General features: G+C 35.1%; 4 protein-coding genes across 15 annotated transcripts in view; 2 read left to right on the top strand and 2 right to left on the bottom strand.

The window, feature by feature from the left end:
• Nucleotides 1-191: 191 nt before the first annotated feature.
• Nucleotides 192-6,263, top strand: LOC143900633 (uncharacterized). The gene is made up of 4 exons (XM_077412228.1): nucleotides 192-878; nucleotides 1,255-1,330; nucleotides 1,536-1,758; nucleotides 1,912-6,263. The coding sequence occupies exons 1-4, from the start codon at nucleotides 513-515 to the stop codon at nucleotides 2,348-2,350; spliced, it is 1,104 nt and encodes a 367-aa protein (XP_077268354.1). The 5' UTR covers nucleotides 192-512; the 3' UTR covers nucleotides 2,351-6,263.
• Nucleotides 4,470-7,060, bottom strand: LOC143900638 (uncharacterized). 3 transcript variants are annotated; one of them, XR_013257843.1, is made up of 4 exons: nucleotides 6,940-7,060; nucleotides 5,168-5,247; nucleotides 4,869-5,084; nucleotides 4,628-4,713 (listed from the first exon to the last, which is right to left on the bottom strand). XR_013257843.1 is itself a non-coding variant. In XM_077412240.1 (3 exons), the coding sequence occupies exons 1-3, from the start codon at nucleotides 5,290-5,292 to the stop codon at nucleotides 4,470-4,472; spliced, it is 585 nt and encodes a 194-aa protein (XP_077268366.1). In that variant the 5' UTR covers nucleotides 5,293-5,300. The 3 variants fall into 3 exon arrangements, 1 of the variants encoding a protein (XP_077268366.1); XM_077412240.1 differs by lacking the exon at nucleotides 6,940-7,060 and having other exon boundaries at nucleotides 4,470-4,713; nucleotides 5,168-5,300; XR_013257842.1 differs by having other exon boundaries at nucleotides 4,869-5,247.
• Nucleotides 7,061-7,282: 222 nt separating this feature from the next.
• Nucleotides 7,283-12,713, top strand: Smo (smoothened, frizzled class receptor). Of its 5 annotated transcripts, none has more exons than XM_077412181.1 (8): nucleotides 7,283-7,423; nucleotides 7,696-8,016; nucleotides 8,460-8,900; nucleotides 8,985-9,157; nucleotides 9,223-9,560; nucleotides 9,741-9,942; nucleotides 10,124-10,294; nucleotides 10,390-12,713. In XM_077412181.1, exons 2-8 carry the CDS (start codon nucleotides 7,696-7,698, stop codon nucleotides 11,636-11,638), a joined length of 2,895 nt encoding a protein of 964 aa, XP_077268307.1. In that variant the 5' UTR covers nucleotides 7,283-7,423; the 3' UTR covers nucleotides 11,639-12,713. The 5 variants fall into 5 exon arrangements, with proteins under 5 accessions (XP_077268307.1, XP_077268306.1, XP_077268310.1 ...); XM_077412180.1 differs by having other exon boundaries at nucleotides 10,366-12,713; XM_077412184.1 differs by lacking the exon at nucleotides 7,283-7,423 and adding an exon at nucleotides 8,122-8,213 and having other exon boundaries at nucleotides 7,807-7,945; nucleotides 10,366-12,713.
• The window catches only part of LOC143900636 (androgen-induced gene 1 protein), a 28,388-nt gene continuing 22,963 nt past the window's right edge, over nucleotides 11,928-17,352 (bottom strand). For 5 of the 6 annotated variants that reach the window (XM_077412236.1, XM_077412234.1, XM_077412232.1 and 2 more), the window contains exons 3-6: nucleotides 16,009-16,146; nucleotides 14,532-14,749; nucleotides 14,074-14,225; nucleotides 11,928-13,408 (exon numbers count right to left, since the gene is read on the bottom strand). In XM_077412236.1, the coding sequence (XP_077268362.1) occupies nucleotides 13,356-13,408; nucleotides 14,074-14,225; nucleotides 14,532-14,749; nucleotides 16,009-16,146 (561 nt within the window). In that variant the 3' untranslated portion in view covers nucleotides 11,928-13,355. Of the gene's footprint in view, nucleotides 14,226-14,531; nucleotides 14,750-16,008; nucleotides 16,147-17,352 lie in introns of all 6 variants that reach the window. The other variant, XM_077412233.1, reaches the window with a different exon arrangement.

Raw genomic sequence — 17,352 nt, 5'->3', positions numbered from 1 at the left:
GCGTTCAGCAGACCAATCCGCTCAGTAGCAGTCGAACGTGATTGGCTCTTACTTTTAGAACCAACCAATCAACACAGACTCGCTGAGGTAGAAAGAGAAGGGAGTATACTCGTGTGCCGTGTCAGCCGTGTGCACTCGGGTGACGTTTCCGAACGCAACGCAGCCTTGCGGCGTTCTCGTTTCACGCACGCGCGATCGTACTGATTGGTACTGATGACGCGAAGGCCGAAGAAACGACGCGAAAGCCGAAATAGCGAAGGTAAAAGAAAGCCTGGAAGCCCGAGGCAGCGACGCGCGGCGTATACCAGCGTATACTTTGGATATCTACCAATATCTACTCTTGAAAGAGATAGCGAGAGGTGACGCAAGAGAGAGAGGGTAGTCGAAAAAGCTGTCGGAGTCGGAGGACGGTCAGGAGTATAGATCGACAAGTCCGATTTGTTCGTCACGCTCGTCCGTGGTACGCAAGTCGATTTCTGATAAAAATCTTCGTGGGATACGTGATCGTACCGATGAGCGACATTTTTTTAAACACATGGGGGCCAGAGGTGATGCTGCCCGAGCAGATCGCCGCCCGTGCCAGTGTTGCGTGCTCTAATGTAAACATGACGTCGATAGATTCGGGAGTGGAGACCGGGAACGATTCGAATGACAGCTCGACCGCTCAGCAAGAGAGCCAGCAGCTCCGGCAAGGCTTCGGCCAGGTCATGCTCAGCAGCACCATGTCACCCGACGATTCCAGCGAATTTCCAATATTGAACACTTGCGAGGACTGGTCCGATTTCATACGTCAGCGCAGCTCGTCCGAAGTCCTTTCTATGATATTGCTGAAGACGCTGAAGAAGGGGCCGGTAGTCGAAGCGAACATTGCCAGAAAGGTATCCACGATCATTGCCGCGCACTGGTAAACAGCTGCGAGTCGCAGGACTACGCGAGAATTTGATCCAAAAGATTCGGTCGAGTAGAAATGCAAAGTGAAAATAAGAGATAACAAAAGAGGATTGTGTTTAATGAAACGCTTCAAATCATTATTAATAGATCTGTTCTTTATTGCGTTGCATTAAAACTTTCTTTCTCTATCAAACTCCAAACGTATATTCATTTCAAGTACAATGAGTGTACGCTATAAAGAAGCAACTATAAAAAACAGACCTAATACAGATTTTCACAGTACAGTTTTCTGTTAAACGTAGCCGTTAAAAATAATATGATAAATAAAAATGTTGAATTAAAAGGATATTATTGTTGTCTCAGAAACAAACGCTACAGGAGAAGATAGAGGAGAAGAATAAGGCTTGGAATAAGGAGTTGTTGAGACGCCACTCTCGTAGTGAGTACCTTTACAAATTTTGATTTATTCACCATTTGGCCATTTTGTATCTTTATTTTATTTAGATTTTTAAAAGAAACAACCATTTCTTTTTGCCGCATTATTTTTTTAGATCTTTTCAAACAGTTTTTTGTTTATTTTAGCCAAATGTTATATAAATAATCTCTTAATTTTTATTTATATAATAATAATTTTAATGTCATAGTGGCTCTCCACTACCGTAAGTTAAACGAACCTATCCACCGGCGCAAAGGCATGACCCATCCCTCTCCCTTGTTTGAATGTCGAAATGAACGTATTCACCAAAGGATGTGGACGGCTGCTTTCACAAATAATATTACTCTGATGAAGAGGCTTTTGGACTTTGACGTATCACCTAATCACCAGGACGAACATGGGCGAACTCCTCTTCATATTTCAGCTTGCAGGTAATTTATATCTTGATACATGTATATTATAATGACTTTATGTACATATATATATATATATATATATATATATATATATATATCTTCCTTAAGGCATTCACAGTAATAGCTCGAAATCAAGTTACCGTTCAAACTTTATATTCTTTGTCACAGGGGTTATACAGAAATGGTGCGTTTATTATTGAAAAAGGGTGCAGACCCAAATCAGCGTGACTGTATTGGAAACACGCCGCTGCATCTAGCTACGGTTAACAACAAATTGTCGGTAGTGATGCTACTCTTAACAGCTGGTACCGACGTTCTCGCATTAGACTCGTATGGCTACAATCCACTGCAATTAGCGAAAACGAGATTAAGGATGTTACAACGAAACAGTAACAATGAGGATATGCTTAAGGTCAAGGAGGAGATGCATAATATAATTAATATGTTAATGGCGTATCTGCAAAAGCAGGAGAATATGCGAGAACAGGATATAGAAACATTGAGCAATTTTTGCTCGCGTCTTTCCTTATCTAATACCTCGGATCAGGTTCAGGATGACGTTAAAAATTTACTGGCAAATATAAATGCTCTCAGTATAACTGGTTAATTATGATGAATAAGATACGTCATTGTAATATTATACACTTTGTCTGCAAATTTAGTAGACACATTTTTTATAAAAAATTAAAAAATGTGTCTATCTCTGTTATGTTTTTTGTGTGTCCATCCAAATAATATTATACTACATTTAATTTGAAAATGTTATCTATACCGCAAAGAATTACTTTTTTGTCGTGATACATTTTTTATAAAAAATCATTTCAGTTATTGCTAAAACCTGTTTTATTTTTATGTATATTCTAGCAACTTGAAATACGTGAAGTTATACGTGAGATAGTTGGACTTTTCCTCTCGTTTTCTGCAGATTTATCCTTAAATTATCACGTACGATTAATAGAGTGGGAAAAATTGTTATACAGCATGTATTTTTGTATAATTGTATTTTGCAATTGCTTTTATACAAGATTAAGTCAGAAAATTAAAAAACAATTAGAAATTATTCATAACCTCAAACATTTAACAAAATATTAGTACGCTAATATTACACTTAATACTTCTCGATTGAAATTCATTGATCTTTGAACACATGACAAATAATTCCAGCAAGAGAGAAAGAGAGAGAGAAAGAAATTTTTTAATTGTAAAGATTAGAAGTATAGCCGTATATATAGAATTGTCCTGTGCAATAAATTTTGGTTAACATTTCTTTATGTACTTGTGAAGGACAATTAATAGCACAATTTGAATGATATATATCTATAGTTATGCAGGGTATTTACGAAATACCACTCATTTTGCTTCCTCATAGAGGAAGCTTTGTGATGGTGAAAAAATTTTTTTTCGAGATTTTGATGGAAATAGGTTTAGAATGTTCTAAAATGTCGAAAAATCGTATTAGTAAAAAATGTCCGGAAGTATGTATGTATGTGTGTGTGTGTGTGTGTGTGTACGGATTTTTTGTACACGCATCTACTTCTACAATTTTTTAGATACCGGGTTGAAATTTGGCACACAAATAGAGTATCATAGAAAGTATGTCCTCCTCAAATTTTATTAAAATCCATAAAACGGTATAGATTTTATGCAGATTTTCATTTTTTTGAAAAATGTGTTTTACGCTGCATCTTTCTCAATATTTGAGATAGCGATCTATTTTTAACTCTATTATATTTTTGAGTTTTTTCTACCCCTATTTCATATATAATTCATTAAAATTTGATTGATTAGATCTCGTGTTACACACATTTGAAATTTCGGAGAATTATACATACAGTTTCTAATTTATATAATAATTGAAATCGAGTTAAAATGTTCATATTTGATAGCTTCGGTTTTATCTCGAAAAATCGTATTAGTAAAAAATGTCCGGAAGTATGTATGTATGTGTGTGTGTGTGTGTGTGTGTGTACGGATTTTTTGTACACGCATCTACTTCTACAATTTTTTAGATACCGGGTTGAAATTTTGCACACAAATAGAGTATCATAGAAAGTATGTCCTCCTCAAATTTTTTAAAATCCATAAAACGGTATAGATTTTATGCAGATTTTCATTTTTTTGAAAAATGTGTTTTACGCTGCAGCTTTCTCAATATTTGAGATAGCGATCTATTTTTAACTCTATTATATTTTTGAGTTTTTTCTACCCCTATTTCATATATAATTCATTAAAATTTGATTGATTAGATCTCGTGTTACACACATTTGAAATTTCGGAGAATTTGTACATATATAGAAGTTTTAAAAAACAGGATCTGATCAACCAAATCTGAATCAATTATATATAAAATAGAGAGGTAGAAAAGACTGAAGAAAATAATAGAATTAGAAAAGTTGTCAATATTTTATATATAAAATATAACAAAATTAAGATAAATTTTCTAACATTATTCATTAACAAGCGGTTAAGACCTCACGTATAGTCTCTAAGGGTTAAAGTTTATTTGCTTATCACAATCTTTAATCTCTATTTAATTAAAAAAAAATACTTTAAAAAAAAAATTATAAAAATTATTTAAAAAAAAATTATATAAAATATAAACGTTTATTATTTTAAATCACATTTAACGCTTTTATTATTTTCAAAGATTACATTTTAAATATAACATTAAATTAAAATTGAAATACAATATTAAATAATATAATAACAAAAACAAATAATAAATTTCAATTCTGAAAAATGTAAACAGGGCCTGTAGTAACGGGTCCTGAACGCCCCCTATTAAATCTTCTCAATCCTCCTATCCATCTTCCTCTATATCCTCTTCCTCGCCATTCTCCTTCTCTCCAGTTTCCTCTTCTCCATCCGCCTCTTCTCCATTCACCTTCTCTCCATCCTCCTCTTCCTTTCCATTCTGTACCTCTCCAACTCCCTCTGCCTCTCAATAAGCGTGCTCTTGATGAGTAATATCTATTCCAAAAATATAAAGAGTAAAATAATGAAAAGAGGGAAGAAGAAGATTGGAAATTCAAGGAAAAATGAAAAAAAGGAAACGGTTATGGACAGGGATTATAATTGAATTTATAACCTTTTGTAGTTATACGTTATAAATTAATGTTACATACCTCCTATTCCTTTCCTTTAGATTTTTTCCTCCTCTTCTTTTTCTTTGATTATTATTTTCCTTATCGTCTTCTTCTTCTTCTAAAATTAATTCTTTTTCAATTTCTCTCTTTCCATTCTCTTCTTCTTCTCTTCTCTGCTTTGGTTCGGTTTCTCTTTTCCGTTCTCGTTCCATTTCTCTTTCTTTTTCTTGCTCTTTCCGATTTTTTTCAAGTCTCCTAAGTATTAGAGAATTGACATAATGTTCTAAGATTGTTTCTTTAATAGTGACAATCTAAAAATAAAGGAAAAGAGTACAAACCTTTCTTTATTTATTTCCTTGTTTATTTCTTTTTCCCTCGTCTTTTTTGGTTCTTCTTTCTTCTTCTTCTTATTTATTTTCTGCAATTCCATTATATTCTCCTCTTTATCGTTTTGAATCGACATATTTGTTCTACGAATTTGATCTGTGAAACAAGCATCTATTGATTGTCAATTTAAAAAAAAGACTAAATAAGTTGCTTGTTTCACAGATTATATTGCTTCCTCATAGAGGAAGCTTTGTAATGGTGAAAAAATTTTTTTTCGAGATTTTGATAGAAATAGGTTTAGAATGTTCTAAAATGTCGAAAAATCATATTAGTAAAAAATGTCCGGAAGTATGTATGTATGTGTGTGTGTGTGTGTGTGTGTACGGATTTTTGTACACGCATCTACTTCTACAATTTTTTAGATACCAGTTTGAATTTTTGCACACAAATAGAGTATCCTAGAAAGTATGTCCTCCTCAAATTTTATTGAAATCGGTCTACCGGTATAGATTTTATGCAGATTTTCCTTTTTTTGAAAAATGTGTTTTACGCTGCTGTTTTCTCAATATTTGAGATAGCGATTAATTTTTAATTTTATTATATTTTCCAGTTTTTTCTACCCCTATTTCATATATAATTCATTAAAATTTGATTGATCAGATCTCGTATTACACACATTTGAAATTTCGAAGAATTCGTACATACATAGAAGCTTTATAAAACTTGATCTGATCAACCAAATTTTAACCAATTATATATGAAATAGGGGTAGAAAAGACTGGAAAATATAATAGAATTAAAAATAAATCGCTATCTCAAATATTTATAATATCGGGCTGATTTTTTTTATCGATAAAGTATTGTTTTAGTTTTTAAATGGACAAGTATTTTTAGTATTTTTTAGTGAATGTATATAATTATTTACGCAGTCCCCAAAAGAGTTAAGTGTGAAATCAGAACCTTTGCTAACAAAGCTTCCTCTATGAGGAAGCCAAAACAAATAAATACCGATAATTATACCTCGAATAAAATAAAAACTTGCACACTTAGGAACTATGAGGAAGCAATGTGCAAGTTTCTACTTGCACAATTAAAAACTACGAGAAAACAATGTGCAAGTTTCTACTTTTTTTACTATGGTTTTGTATAAACTTTTTTCTTTATTTTGACGTGAGGAATACGCCTTAGAAGTTTGTCCTAGTATTTCGTAAACACCCTGTATATAGTTAAGACTTCCAATATAAATAAAATTTCCATAGAAATAAAATTTTTGCGACAGACTAAACGAAGAAGAAAATAATGAACAAAGTTTCGCTCATTTTTTTGTGTATCTGTAGTCGCCGATAGTCTTTGTAGGAAAATGTAAATAGTTTTCATAATCATTTTACAAATACCGTACATAGTCCATTCTTATAGTAACGTAATTTTGTTAAATGTAAGAAAATAAAAGAGATATAAATAAAACGCCTCTACGCACATTAGAATTTTTTATCATATATTTATATATATAAATCCGACAATAACTTTGATGTTTTAATATTAAGTAATTCATAGAAATCAAGAAAAAAAAATTTAATTAAATTTGTATATTAACAACTTTGCCAAAATATAAAACGATTATGTATACAACAAATGTCACACTTTTAGTCATTGTTAATATAAAAATAATTTCATTAAATTATTACCTTTATATACATATATAACACACACACAATTTTATGTTTATATTACATATATAAAATATTTTTATATGTATTCTCTCTCTCAAGAAAATACAACTTACTGTATAATGTACATGTATATAAATTTAAAATCTAACAATTTTTGCACTGCATTTTTAATACTTATACGACTCCGAAATATAAATCGAGCGACGCGGGAAAGACTCGTTGTTACCGTCTCGGCGTATATTCCACCGTATTTCGGCCTTGATTTCCGCGCGTGTGCGTAGCGTAGCCGAGCGATGACGCCGGGTAGTGGTGCTGCCATCGGTGAGCAATGCACGTGGCCGACTGTGGCACTGTGGTGTGCGGTGTGCGTTCAAACTTGAGAAAGTGAGGGGGAGGCTGGAATGGAAGGCGCGCCGTGGGTGGTCCGCCGTCTTCGCCGACCGGGAACGCGACGCGTTGTGTGGTCCGGCTGGTTCGTGAATCGTGCGCTTCGACTTCGAGTGAGTGGTGGCTGTCGCGTAGAAGATGCGAGACGCAGACCTTGCCTACAATTAGACGGTTAGCCGGGATCGATCCGTGAAGCCCGACCGCACGAAGGTAGTATACGCGTCCTCTGACCGCTAAGCCCATTGTTTATTTCGCGCTCTTGTCTCCACGTGACATTTCGTTTTAAAAAATCAATTAATTGATTGATGGAACCTCGTGGAAGAGACGTCGCATACTTGTAAAAGAGAAATGGAGTTTCTTTTGTCTTCTCTCGGAGATGTGGGGAGAAGGACTCGCTTCTCTGCTTTTGCTTACGTTGAAATATACGTTTCCTGAAATTGATTCCCTCCCGATTGTGAAAAACTTTTGTTCTCCACTCGCAGATGATACTTTTGCTGATCCTCTGTTGCCTGTTGCCTCGCAACGGCTCGCCTTTGGAACTGGAGCATGGATTCACAGCTAACGACAATGGTGAAAACGGCACGTGGAAGGATGTGGATTTGAGCCGGCATAACAGAATCAAGGATCCCAATTATCTGTTGGAGAGATATCCCATAGGCGAATTGTCGCCGGACATCTCGATCTGCCGCAGACCCGCCAAATGTCTTCCGCTGTCTAGAAATACTTGTATGGGTACGAAATTACCTTACACTTTTACCACGTTGGACCTCATACCCGAGCGTGTAACTCAGGACATTGTTGAGGTAGATAAGATTATTATTTATGTATTCTTTGCGTCAGTAATGTGTTCTTTTTTTTTCCTTTCTGATAAAACGTGACTTTTGCGAAAATTTACGCATGCAAGTTAGAAACTTAGCGTTGAGAAGCTTTCTAAGGAATAAACCTACTTTGCATCTATATAAACCAGGAAGTTTAAGTCTCAAGATTTGCGTTGTCTCAGGTATCTCATTTCTTACTATGCATAGGCTGACCTTTCTATGGTGTGGAGCATTAAGATATAAAGATAATATAATTTGTTATGCCAGCTATACTTAAATAGATTTTTATTTTAGCTTTTAACATTCTTAATAGCAAGTTGTTTATAATGTTATATTAGATGTTATGTTGCTTTTCTTCTATAATACATTAGAATAATACGTTAGAATTAGAGAATACGTTATATTGTTCTATATGCATCCTCTTTCAGGAAAGACTGTACTTGTTGCAAGCTTTGAAACATGTGCCAAAATGCTGGGCAGTCGTTCAGCCATTTTTATGCTCAATATTCATGCCGAAATGCATTAATGATACAGTCGAATTGCCGTCTCAAGAGATGTGCAAGATGGTATCGGGACCCTGCAGAATGCTGATGAATAATACGATATGGCCGAATTTTGCAAAGTGTGACAATACGAAATTGTTTCCGCGTTTGTGCCAGAATGACATTAGGGAATTGAAATTCAATGTCTCGGGCAAATGTTTGAAACCTCTTGTACCTACTGACAATGCTCTTTCGATTTTTGATGGAGTGGAGGGCTGTGGAACGCCATGTTATGACCCGTTATACACGTCTGATGAACACGATCAAATACATCTGTTCATAAGATGGGCCGCAGGAATCTGCTGCTTTTTCAATTTAGTCACCATTGTAAGTTGGCGTGGAAAAGTTATTTACAAATGATATATATCATGAAATATCAATTATATAAAAAAAATTATGTACATTTTCCAGGTAACATTTTTGATAGATTGGAGAAGCGCAAACAAATATCCAGCTTTGGTGATATTTTACATAAATAGTTGCTTTATGGTATCTTGCATTGGCTGGCTGGTTCAATTCACTCCTGGCAGTAGAGATGTAATTATATGCCGCAAAGACGGAACGTTGAGAACGAGAGAACCAAGGTATGTTTCACGAATACATAGTAATGATCTTTATGTTGATCTAATTTCATAAAATATTCTTACAGCGGTGAAAATCTATCTTGCGTCGTTGTTTTCGTCTTAGTATATTACTCACTGATGGCAGCTGTGGTATGGTTCGTTATATTGACGTACGCTTGGCACATGAGCTTTCGAGCACTTGGCACGATACAAGACCGGATAGACAAAAAGAGTGCTTATTTCCATCTAATCGCTTGGTGCATACCACTCGTTTTGACGGTCGCAATCATGGCGTTAGGCCGAATTGACGGCAACAGCATGACGGGAATTTGCTTCGTGGGTTACGCCGATCATGCGCCGAAAATTTTTGTACTCGGTCCCGTATTACTTGGTGTGCTCATAGGAGGATACTTTTTATGCAGAGGTAGATTTATTGTTCCTTATCATTTATATATTTGTATCGATATATGATATTAAAAAGTTTTTACATATTTTTCCATGCTTTCTATATTAATCTAAATTGTGAGTATTGATCTATGTTATTGTATAACGTATCGAAAAATTATTCTTGCATCTGCGATGTATAATTTTACACGTATTTTAGGGCTTTACACGCTTATTCGCTTAAAAATAAGCAGTCAAGAAATTATATCTGAAAGAGCAAGTTCAAAGATAAAACAAACCATTGTCAGAATGGGGCTCTTTTCTATAGCTACTTTTGCAGCTGTTGTTGTAACGTTTTATTGTCACATTTATGAAATTCAGAACTCGCAGCAGTGGCAACAAAGCTTCAGGAGTTATATGACGTAAGGAGACTTCAATATATGTAATATTACAGTCCGTGTATACTCAAAATACGTATTTTACATAATAGGAAATTTTCTATAAATTTATCTGAATTATAATCTATTAGACACATACTTTTTATATAATCCTGTATTATTTAAATTTAATGTAAGTGTAATGTATAATTGAATTTGTTTAAAGATGCATGATTACGACAAAGTATGCAGACGTATCTGAATGTAAAATGGATATGAGGCCTAGCACGGGTAAACTGCAATTGCATTTGCTCGCGTTATTTTCTACCGGCATACTCATGTCCTCGTGGATTTGGACTAGCTCGACGATCAATACATGGTGCAGATTTCTGAGAAGGTAAATTTCAATACACCCTAGATACTTACTGTGTTGACTTGCCATTGTCGCCATAATGCGATTCTGAGTAGTATGTGTTTCCTCCTCGTTTGCAGGATCTTCAATCGCGAGTCTGAGGAGCCTCCTATAAGACTGAGCAAGCACAAGCTTATCGCGCATTTATTCGCGAACCGGAAGACATTTAATAAGGCCGGTCGTTTGTCCATAAGTTTTCACAACACCCACGCGGATCCGGTTGGACTAAACTTCGATCTCAATTCCGCGGCGTCGCAAGATTTCAGCACCACTTGGGCGGCCGCTTTGCCGAAATTAGTAACGCGAAGGGGTGCGCTAGTCGGCGGCACTACAGGATCTGTGTCTAGTAATAGACGAAATTCGGTGGATTCTGAGTTCAGTTACAGTTTCCGATGCGTTTCTATGGAATCCAGACGAAATTCTCTGGACTCGCAGATATCCGTGCAAATCGCACAGGTGAAGACGACACGAAAGGTCGCAAGCCGGTCGCGCGGTCGTCGTGGAAAGAGCAGAAGAGACTTTGGGAAATCCCGATCAGCCAAAATCGATCCGCTCTCTAGGAGAGGCAGCACTACTTCTCAAGACAGTCAACTAATGACTCAAGTTCCAATGCCCAATATGGGCAGAAGATTAGGAAACGCTGGATTGGATGAGCGAGCCTTGAAAATTATCGACACTAAAAACACGGGCATGCTATTGCCTTTTTTGTTGAGAGGGCAAAGCGGCAGCGACGAAAATTTAAGTAGCGAAGAGAAGATACATCAAGATATGGCTGATAAGGACATCGACATTGAAGTAGGCAATATGGAGAAGGAAGATGAACAGGACAGTGACAGTGAGGGCAGTCAATCAGACGATGAATTAAAAATGTTAGATCCAGACAACGCACACGAGCGTAATAAGAATAAAGAGTGTAGCAGTAAGAACTGTAAGACTTATAATCATGAAAGTGGTAGAAGAAGTCGCGAGGGTGGTCATAGGGGCAAGTACGTTCTGCAGGACGAAGCTATCTTGAAACATCTGCTTCAGGAGGCTAACGATATTAAAGCGAAGAATGAAAACGAGAAGAAAGAGGCGTATAGGAAAGCTGTGATGAGCGATATGGATTCTAGTCTCACCTCGTGTTATCCAGAGTTAACGAGATTGCTGCAGGGCGACGGACAGACTAATGCTAGGGAAATGGCGACGCAGACTTCGCTGCCGCTCGATATACTGGAGATGGAAGAATTAAAGCAGAGTATCGACGAGATAATTAACAGCAGACATTGTAGTTCCAAGGGGACTCAAATATCGCCGCAATTGAAAAAAAGTAAGAATATCACGACGTAAGACTGAGAACTTTTTTTGCTCTTTTAAATATACTGAGAAATGCGCGTGTAAGAAAGTATGTGCTGGATAGGTATAATTTATCGAAATAGTAAAAATAGTTACGTATCGTTGATCGGACTATGTCTTTCTTCTCTTATCGTTTCTATCGCTATAGTATTCGGAACAAAAATAAAATCAAGTAATAACTTTTATTGATTGTTTTTGTAAATATCATACGATGGAATAACGAAAGTTGGGTTAATAATGCCGCTTGAGAAGATCTGTAGGTACAACACAAAATATGTATAAATATATTTTTCTACATTTTATTATTATCGCTAAAATAGTAATCCAATTTTAATACGGTATCCATAACTGTTGTGTGTCGCGTGTGTATGTGTGTGACAACTCGCATCGAGTCTTAGGTAATTAATTTTTAATTTGTGATGACACTAGAATCTTAAATACGTTACGTTGTACATATTTTCCCGTAAAAGTGGATACTATTGCATTTCTAATATCGTATGTCTTCCAATGTTTGTAAGAATGTATCGAACATTCTGTGACAGTAAGATATTCTGTGTATGTGTGTGTGCGCGAGTATAATGTTCATACATCTATTTTTTTAACAAAAGTGGCTGAATTCGTGAACTCGTTTTGCAATTCTCTCTATTACTGATCTATAAATTAATGGTTACTTTGCAAACAAAAAGATCCATTTAATATTTACTCATTTAATGTAATTTGTAATTTGAAGCACATTCATAGAATGCAAAACAATGAATATTCTTGATTTTTTGACTAATAAATAATTAACTTTTGCAAACAGCCACATTTTATAGTCAAAAAAGTAGATCGGATTACTTTTATATATATATATATATATATAATACATATATATATATAAAAGTAAGCGATATATATTATATATATATATTGCTAGATATATATATATTACTAATACATAAGTCGAATATTTGCGGCTAGTACAAATGTTTCTATTGGAAAGTACTAATTGTATAAGCTGTGTCTCTTTGTATCATTACATTTTATACATGTTTTGTAATAATTATTAATATATTTATGGAGTACTCTATTTTACGTATTGCATTTTTTTCATATTTGTTACATTAGCCTAATTATTCTCTCAATATTTTTAAACGTCTCTAAAATTTTACTATTACAATATGTATACGCGGAATACGAAAATGTATATTACTTTCTCTCCCAACGTGTTACAAGTTCATTGATTGCATTTAAAATATCTTTCTTGTCCGAGAAAAATCAGAGATAAAATTATCGTCATTTACCTATATTTTTATTGTAGCATATCGAACCATTAGCGAGACACATTCTATAAATAATGTATAATTCTTATTGACGTGACGTACACGTTCCAATTTAAGCTTTAATATTCTGGCAGGAAACAGATATCAAGAGTCTATCTATGGAACATATTTTAATAAAACTTCTAGGAAAATATATGTTACGGCAATCAATATCAATTCTTAGGCCATACGCATCATTAAATTACTTGCTGAATTAAACTGTACCGATATAATCATACATAGATAATCATTTCAACGTCGGAGTCAAAATCTTCTTTCCGTAAACGTAATAGGTTTCGCCAAGGCACTTCTCACTCGTAGCAAGAAAATGTCCTTGGCACGTTATCCCCGGATGATCGGTATATTACGATCGTGTACATTTAAGATTCCCTCTCGTCCGTCCGCCGTTTCTACGTTTTCATATCCGGCTCCACGCTCTCCGTTACCGCTACGTATTTTTTTCCTACACTCGATCACACAAATATATCTGGACTTTAGTTCAAATTGTCATGTACGCTACATCGTACATCTATATGCATATATTACACACGTATTCTACGTGCATCGTACGTTACAATTATGACTTTATTGGTAAAAACAATAATATGATAGGTCGTTCCCTATACGAAAGTACAAAAATAACTATTATCGCGGTTAAGGGAAGGGTGATGGATTGATATGACGCATCATTTTATTCGCTCGGCGCATGAAGAAAAAGAAAATGAGAGAAAGAAACGCTATGGCTATACCCACGGATTAGTCTCCCTTGGTCCGTGATCGCGTAGAAATGCGTTGCACCTTTTGCATGCTACTCCTGGCTCGTCCGTGTTACTCATCTCCACCGCGCCAGGTTAACGATCACGCCGATCCTCCTCACTGTTATATACCTTAAACTGCGCCTCGCATGCACATACACAGCACTAACATTCTAAATGACATTTACTTTCTGACAAATGATAACATCGCGCATGCTGTAACGGAGGGTGGTAGAAAAGATCCATTTTTTTTTGTTTTATTCACCAACACCGCAGGCGGCAGGCAGATGCGGTTTTTATCACCCGTTAGGAACGCTTGGGCGAGGCTACTTGGATTTGGCGTGAGATTTTTTATGCTTTGTGTATTCGTTACCCCAGATGATGTTGTTCAGCATCTCCCCGACGAAGTATAGGATCGTGCAGAACGTCAGCAGCACGGCGAAGAACACGATCCGTAGCGGCGGCGTCAACACGTCCATCACGGGGTACACCCAGACGCCGCTTTTAAAGTAGATTACGTGTATCCTGAAATTTTGAAAGACACCGTGTAATGTTCTACGCACTTGATGTACCAAGAGTGAGATGCTTATAATATAGTTTCTTTCTTCTTCGTGTTATCAAGAGTTTCTCCACAAATTTCTTCTGGAGTGGATTAGAATCCCCAGAACTCCTATCGTCGACAGATACAAAATTACCGCGTTGAAATATACTTTCCGCATCCTCTTTGTAAACTCTTGCATTATGTAAAGTTGTCGACACACTTACTCCTCGTAACGTCTTATTATTACAACAAAGAAGAGCGGATACACGCAAATCCGTTTCTTCACTCACCAAACTAAGTACGTGAGCATGAAACCAGTAAGTATTCCGAGGCTGCGAGATCGCTTGGGATATTGTCGTGGCGCGACGATCATTTCTAACACGGTCGTCACCATGATCATCGTGTGCATCAAATGGTTCAGCCACCACGGAAAGTATGGGTCCAGCGCTTTCGGCAACACCAGCTCACGGTCCACGAACATCAACGCCCAGAAAGTCACGCCGACGAACTGCAATGCAACAAAATCGACATTAACTTTCAACACGATTCAAGTTTCTATACTATTCTATATTATTTACGAATCTTCGCAACGAGCAATACTTGTGTAGAAACTGAGAATTAAATATTTCCTCTTTGAACAAATATCGCTTAATTTCAAATATTTCAGCATGTATTTTAAGTTAATGCAATCGTTTAATTTTTTTCAAGTAAAAAAATACAGATTTTATTTAAATTAGAGAAGGATATGTAGAAGGATACGAGGATCGGATGAATAAGATATAAGTCAAAGTTATATGAAAATTCTTATATTTCAAAATAAGAGGAAATAAAATAAAATTTATGTATAAATATATATTTTTCTACATCGCCGCTATAAGTGTTGAAACATTTATCCCAGCGTTTTACAAGTGTAAACATTCCTCCACTCGGTAATTTTCTTTCCAAGATTCATAAAATTATTTTTGAGATTCAATATCTCGTCGTACTCGAATTTTTTTCCTATAGTAAAAAGTTCTTATGTTAGACGTATCGAAGAGATGGAAAGTTGATTAGACTAGGTCGGGACTATTATTTAGTGTACTACAGAAATGGAAAGTATTGCGGGTACTTTAAGTTCTGTCTGATAATAATTTTTTGTCGGTAAGAAGCTTCGAAGATAAAAAGACATTTAGACCACAATTCTATTCTATTTCATGAACTTTAGACAAAAAACTGTGAAGAGAAATGTTTAAACTTGTAAAAAAACTGGGATGTCTCAGTGCACTAAAAAAAAAATAATAATTATGTAGAAAATAAACATTTGTATTTTTATATTGTATGATATATTTCTCCTTTCATTTTTGAAATAGAAATTTTGCTGTAACTTTATCGGCCCCTGTTTATCCTTCTTTATTTAAGCAATGTTTTTCGTTGGGCTTGAGCGCAAGACACGTGTCACTTTCGTGCAAACGCATTCGTGGGACAGAATTAGGAAAACATTTAATTAAGAAAGAAAAAACTCGCTTTACTAAAATGTATACGTGCTAAATTAACTTGTCCGTTAATATATATTTGAATTGCAAATGTGACACACTGTATATACGGTTCGCAGAAGCGAAATCGATTCTTCTTTTGTCGTTCATTCGGCCCCGTTTCGAAAATATTCTTTCTTCTCTCATTACTCCGGAGAATTAAACTCACAAGGAAGATATCTAAGGAAGTATCTAAACTACCAATATTTTCTCTTTTGCTCAATTTGAGGCAAATGGAAATTAATTATATACTCACCATAGCAACGGGAAACCCGAGACTCGCATGTAAATGATCCTTCAGCTTCCGCATGAAGGGCGGCTTCTTGGGGTTTACGGCGTTCGTGCCGATTAGATCGTTTAGAAGACATATCAAAAAGAATATCGCTTGCAGAATCTAGAACACAGGTGACATTTCAAGGTGGTTTAATTAACGAGTCAATAAGTATTTTCTGCGGTTTAACTAATATTATCGCTGCGTACTCCCACTCAGGACTGCTTTATAATTAATATGTATTAATATAATAAATAATAAATAATATATATATTAATAATAAATAATTGTTATAATATGTATAATAACTAGTATAATTATATTATGTATTATTATACAATGATATAATGATATACGTTAATAATAAGTGCGTATTAATAATAAACTTGTTAATAATTCCGAGTTGAGATTTCAGAGATAATTGACTAAATAACGCGGGCTTTAAAGAAATTTATATAGCGAGCGATTTTTTTACTTGTATTTTATTTGCTACTTAAAATAATATAATCTAAAAAATATATATATGTATAATATAATCATATATTTCATTATTTGACGTTTCTCTCTGGTTTTCTTCATCGTACAGGCAAACTTGGGGACTTTCTGCATGCGTCTATCGATTATCGCCGTTCCCAGCGTAAATTATCATTTACATAGTTTAACGTTTGAATGCCATTCCATCGATTAGATAAAGACATTGTTAAACACAAGTGCTGGTAAAATTGCCTATGCCTATATAATGAATGGCTTACATTCTCATACGCATTTATTGTACATGCTGCACATGTACGTTAAAGAAATTTTGAATGACAAGATTAGCAAGTATCGAAAACTGAATATTTTATTTCGAACATCAATTTACACATTCGAAAATATATCTATAATAATATAATCATACACATTCGAATATTAAACGGCAAGTTTTACTTCTAGAACAAAAAAAAAGTTTTAAAAGCATATCGTGTTTTGGGTATTTAAATGTTTTTCGGCTTGTCATTTAAATTTCTTTTAAGCCAAAATCGAACTCTTTCGATTGTCAATTTACAATATTCATGTAATGCACGATGATCAAATATGTTATGCACCTTTTAATGGTCATCAACGTAATATTTTGTATAATCGATATTATGTAAGGTTACATAATAGTGTATAATCGATCAATATTATCCGTAGATTATCGCACGACACATACGATTTCGTTTGGACACCTAGATCTAATATTGACGTTTCAAGACCAAGTATTTATCCATCAAAACGCTTGTTCTACATACCGTCCGTATAAGCTTATCACGTGTCAATCGAGTGATGATGCATGTCACGTGCAAGTCA

This window comes from Temnothorax americanus, unplaced genomic scaffold (genome assembly GCF_048541705.1).
Source record: "Temnothorax americanus isolate GAGA-0224 unplaced genomic scaffold, ASM4854170v1 Scaffold3, whole genome shotgun sequence".
NCBI classification, from domain to species: domain Eukaryota; kingdom Metazoa; phylum Arthropoda; class Insecta; order Hymenoptera; family Formicidae; genus Temnothorax; species Temnothorax americanus.
This window is presented reverse-complemented; position numbering and strand designations above follow the sequence as displayed.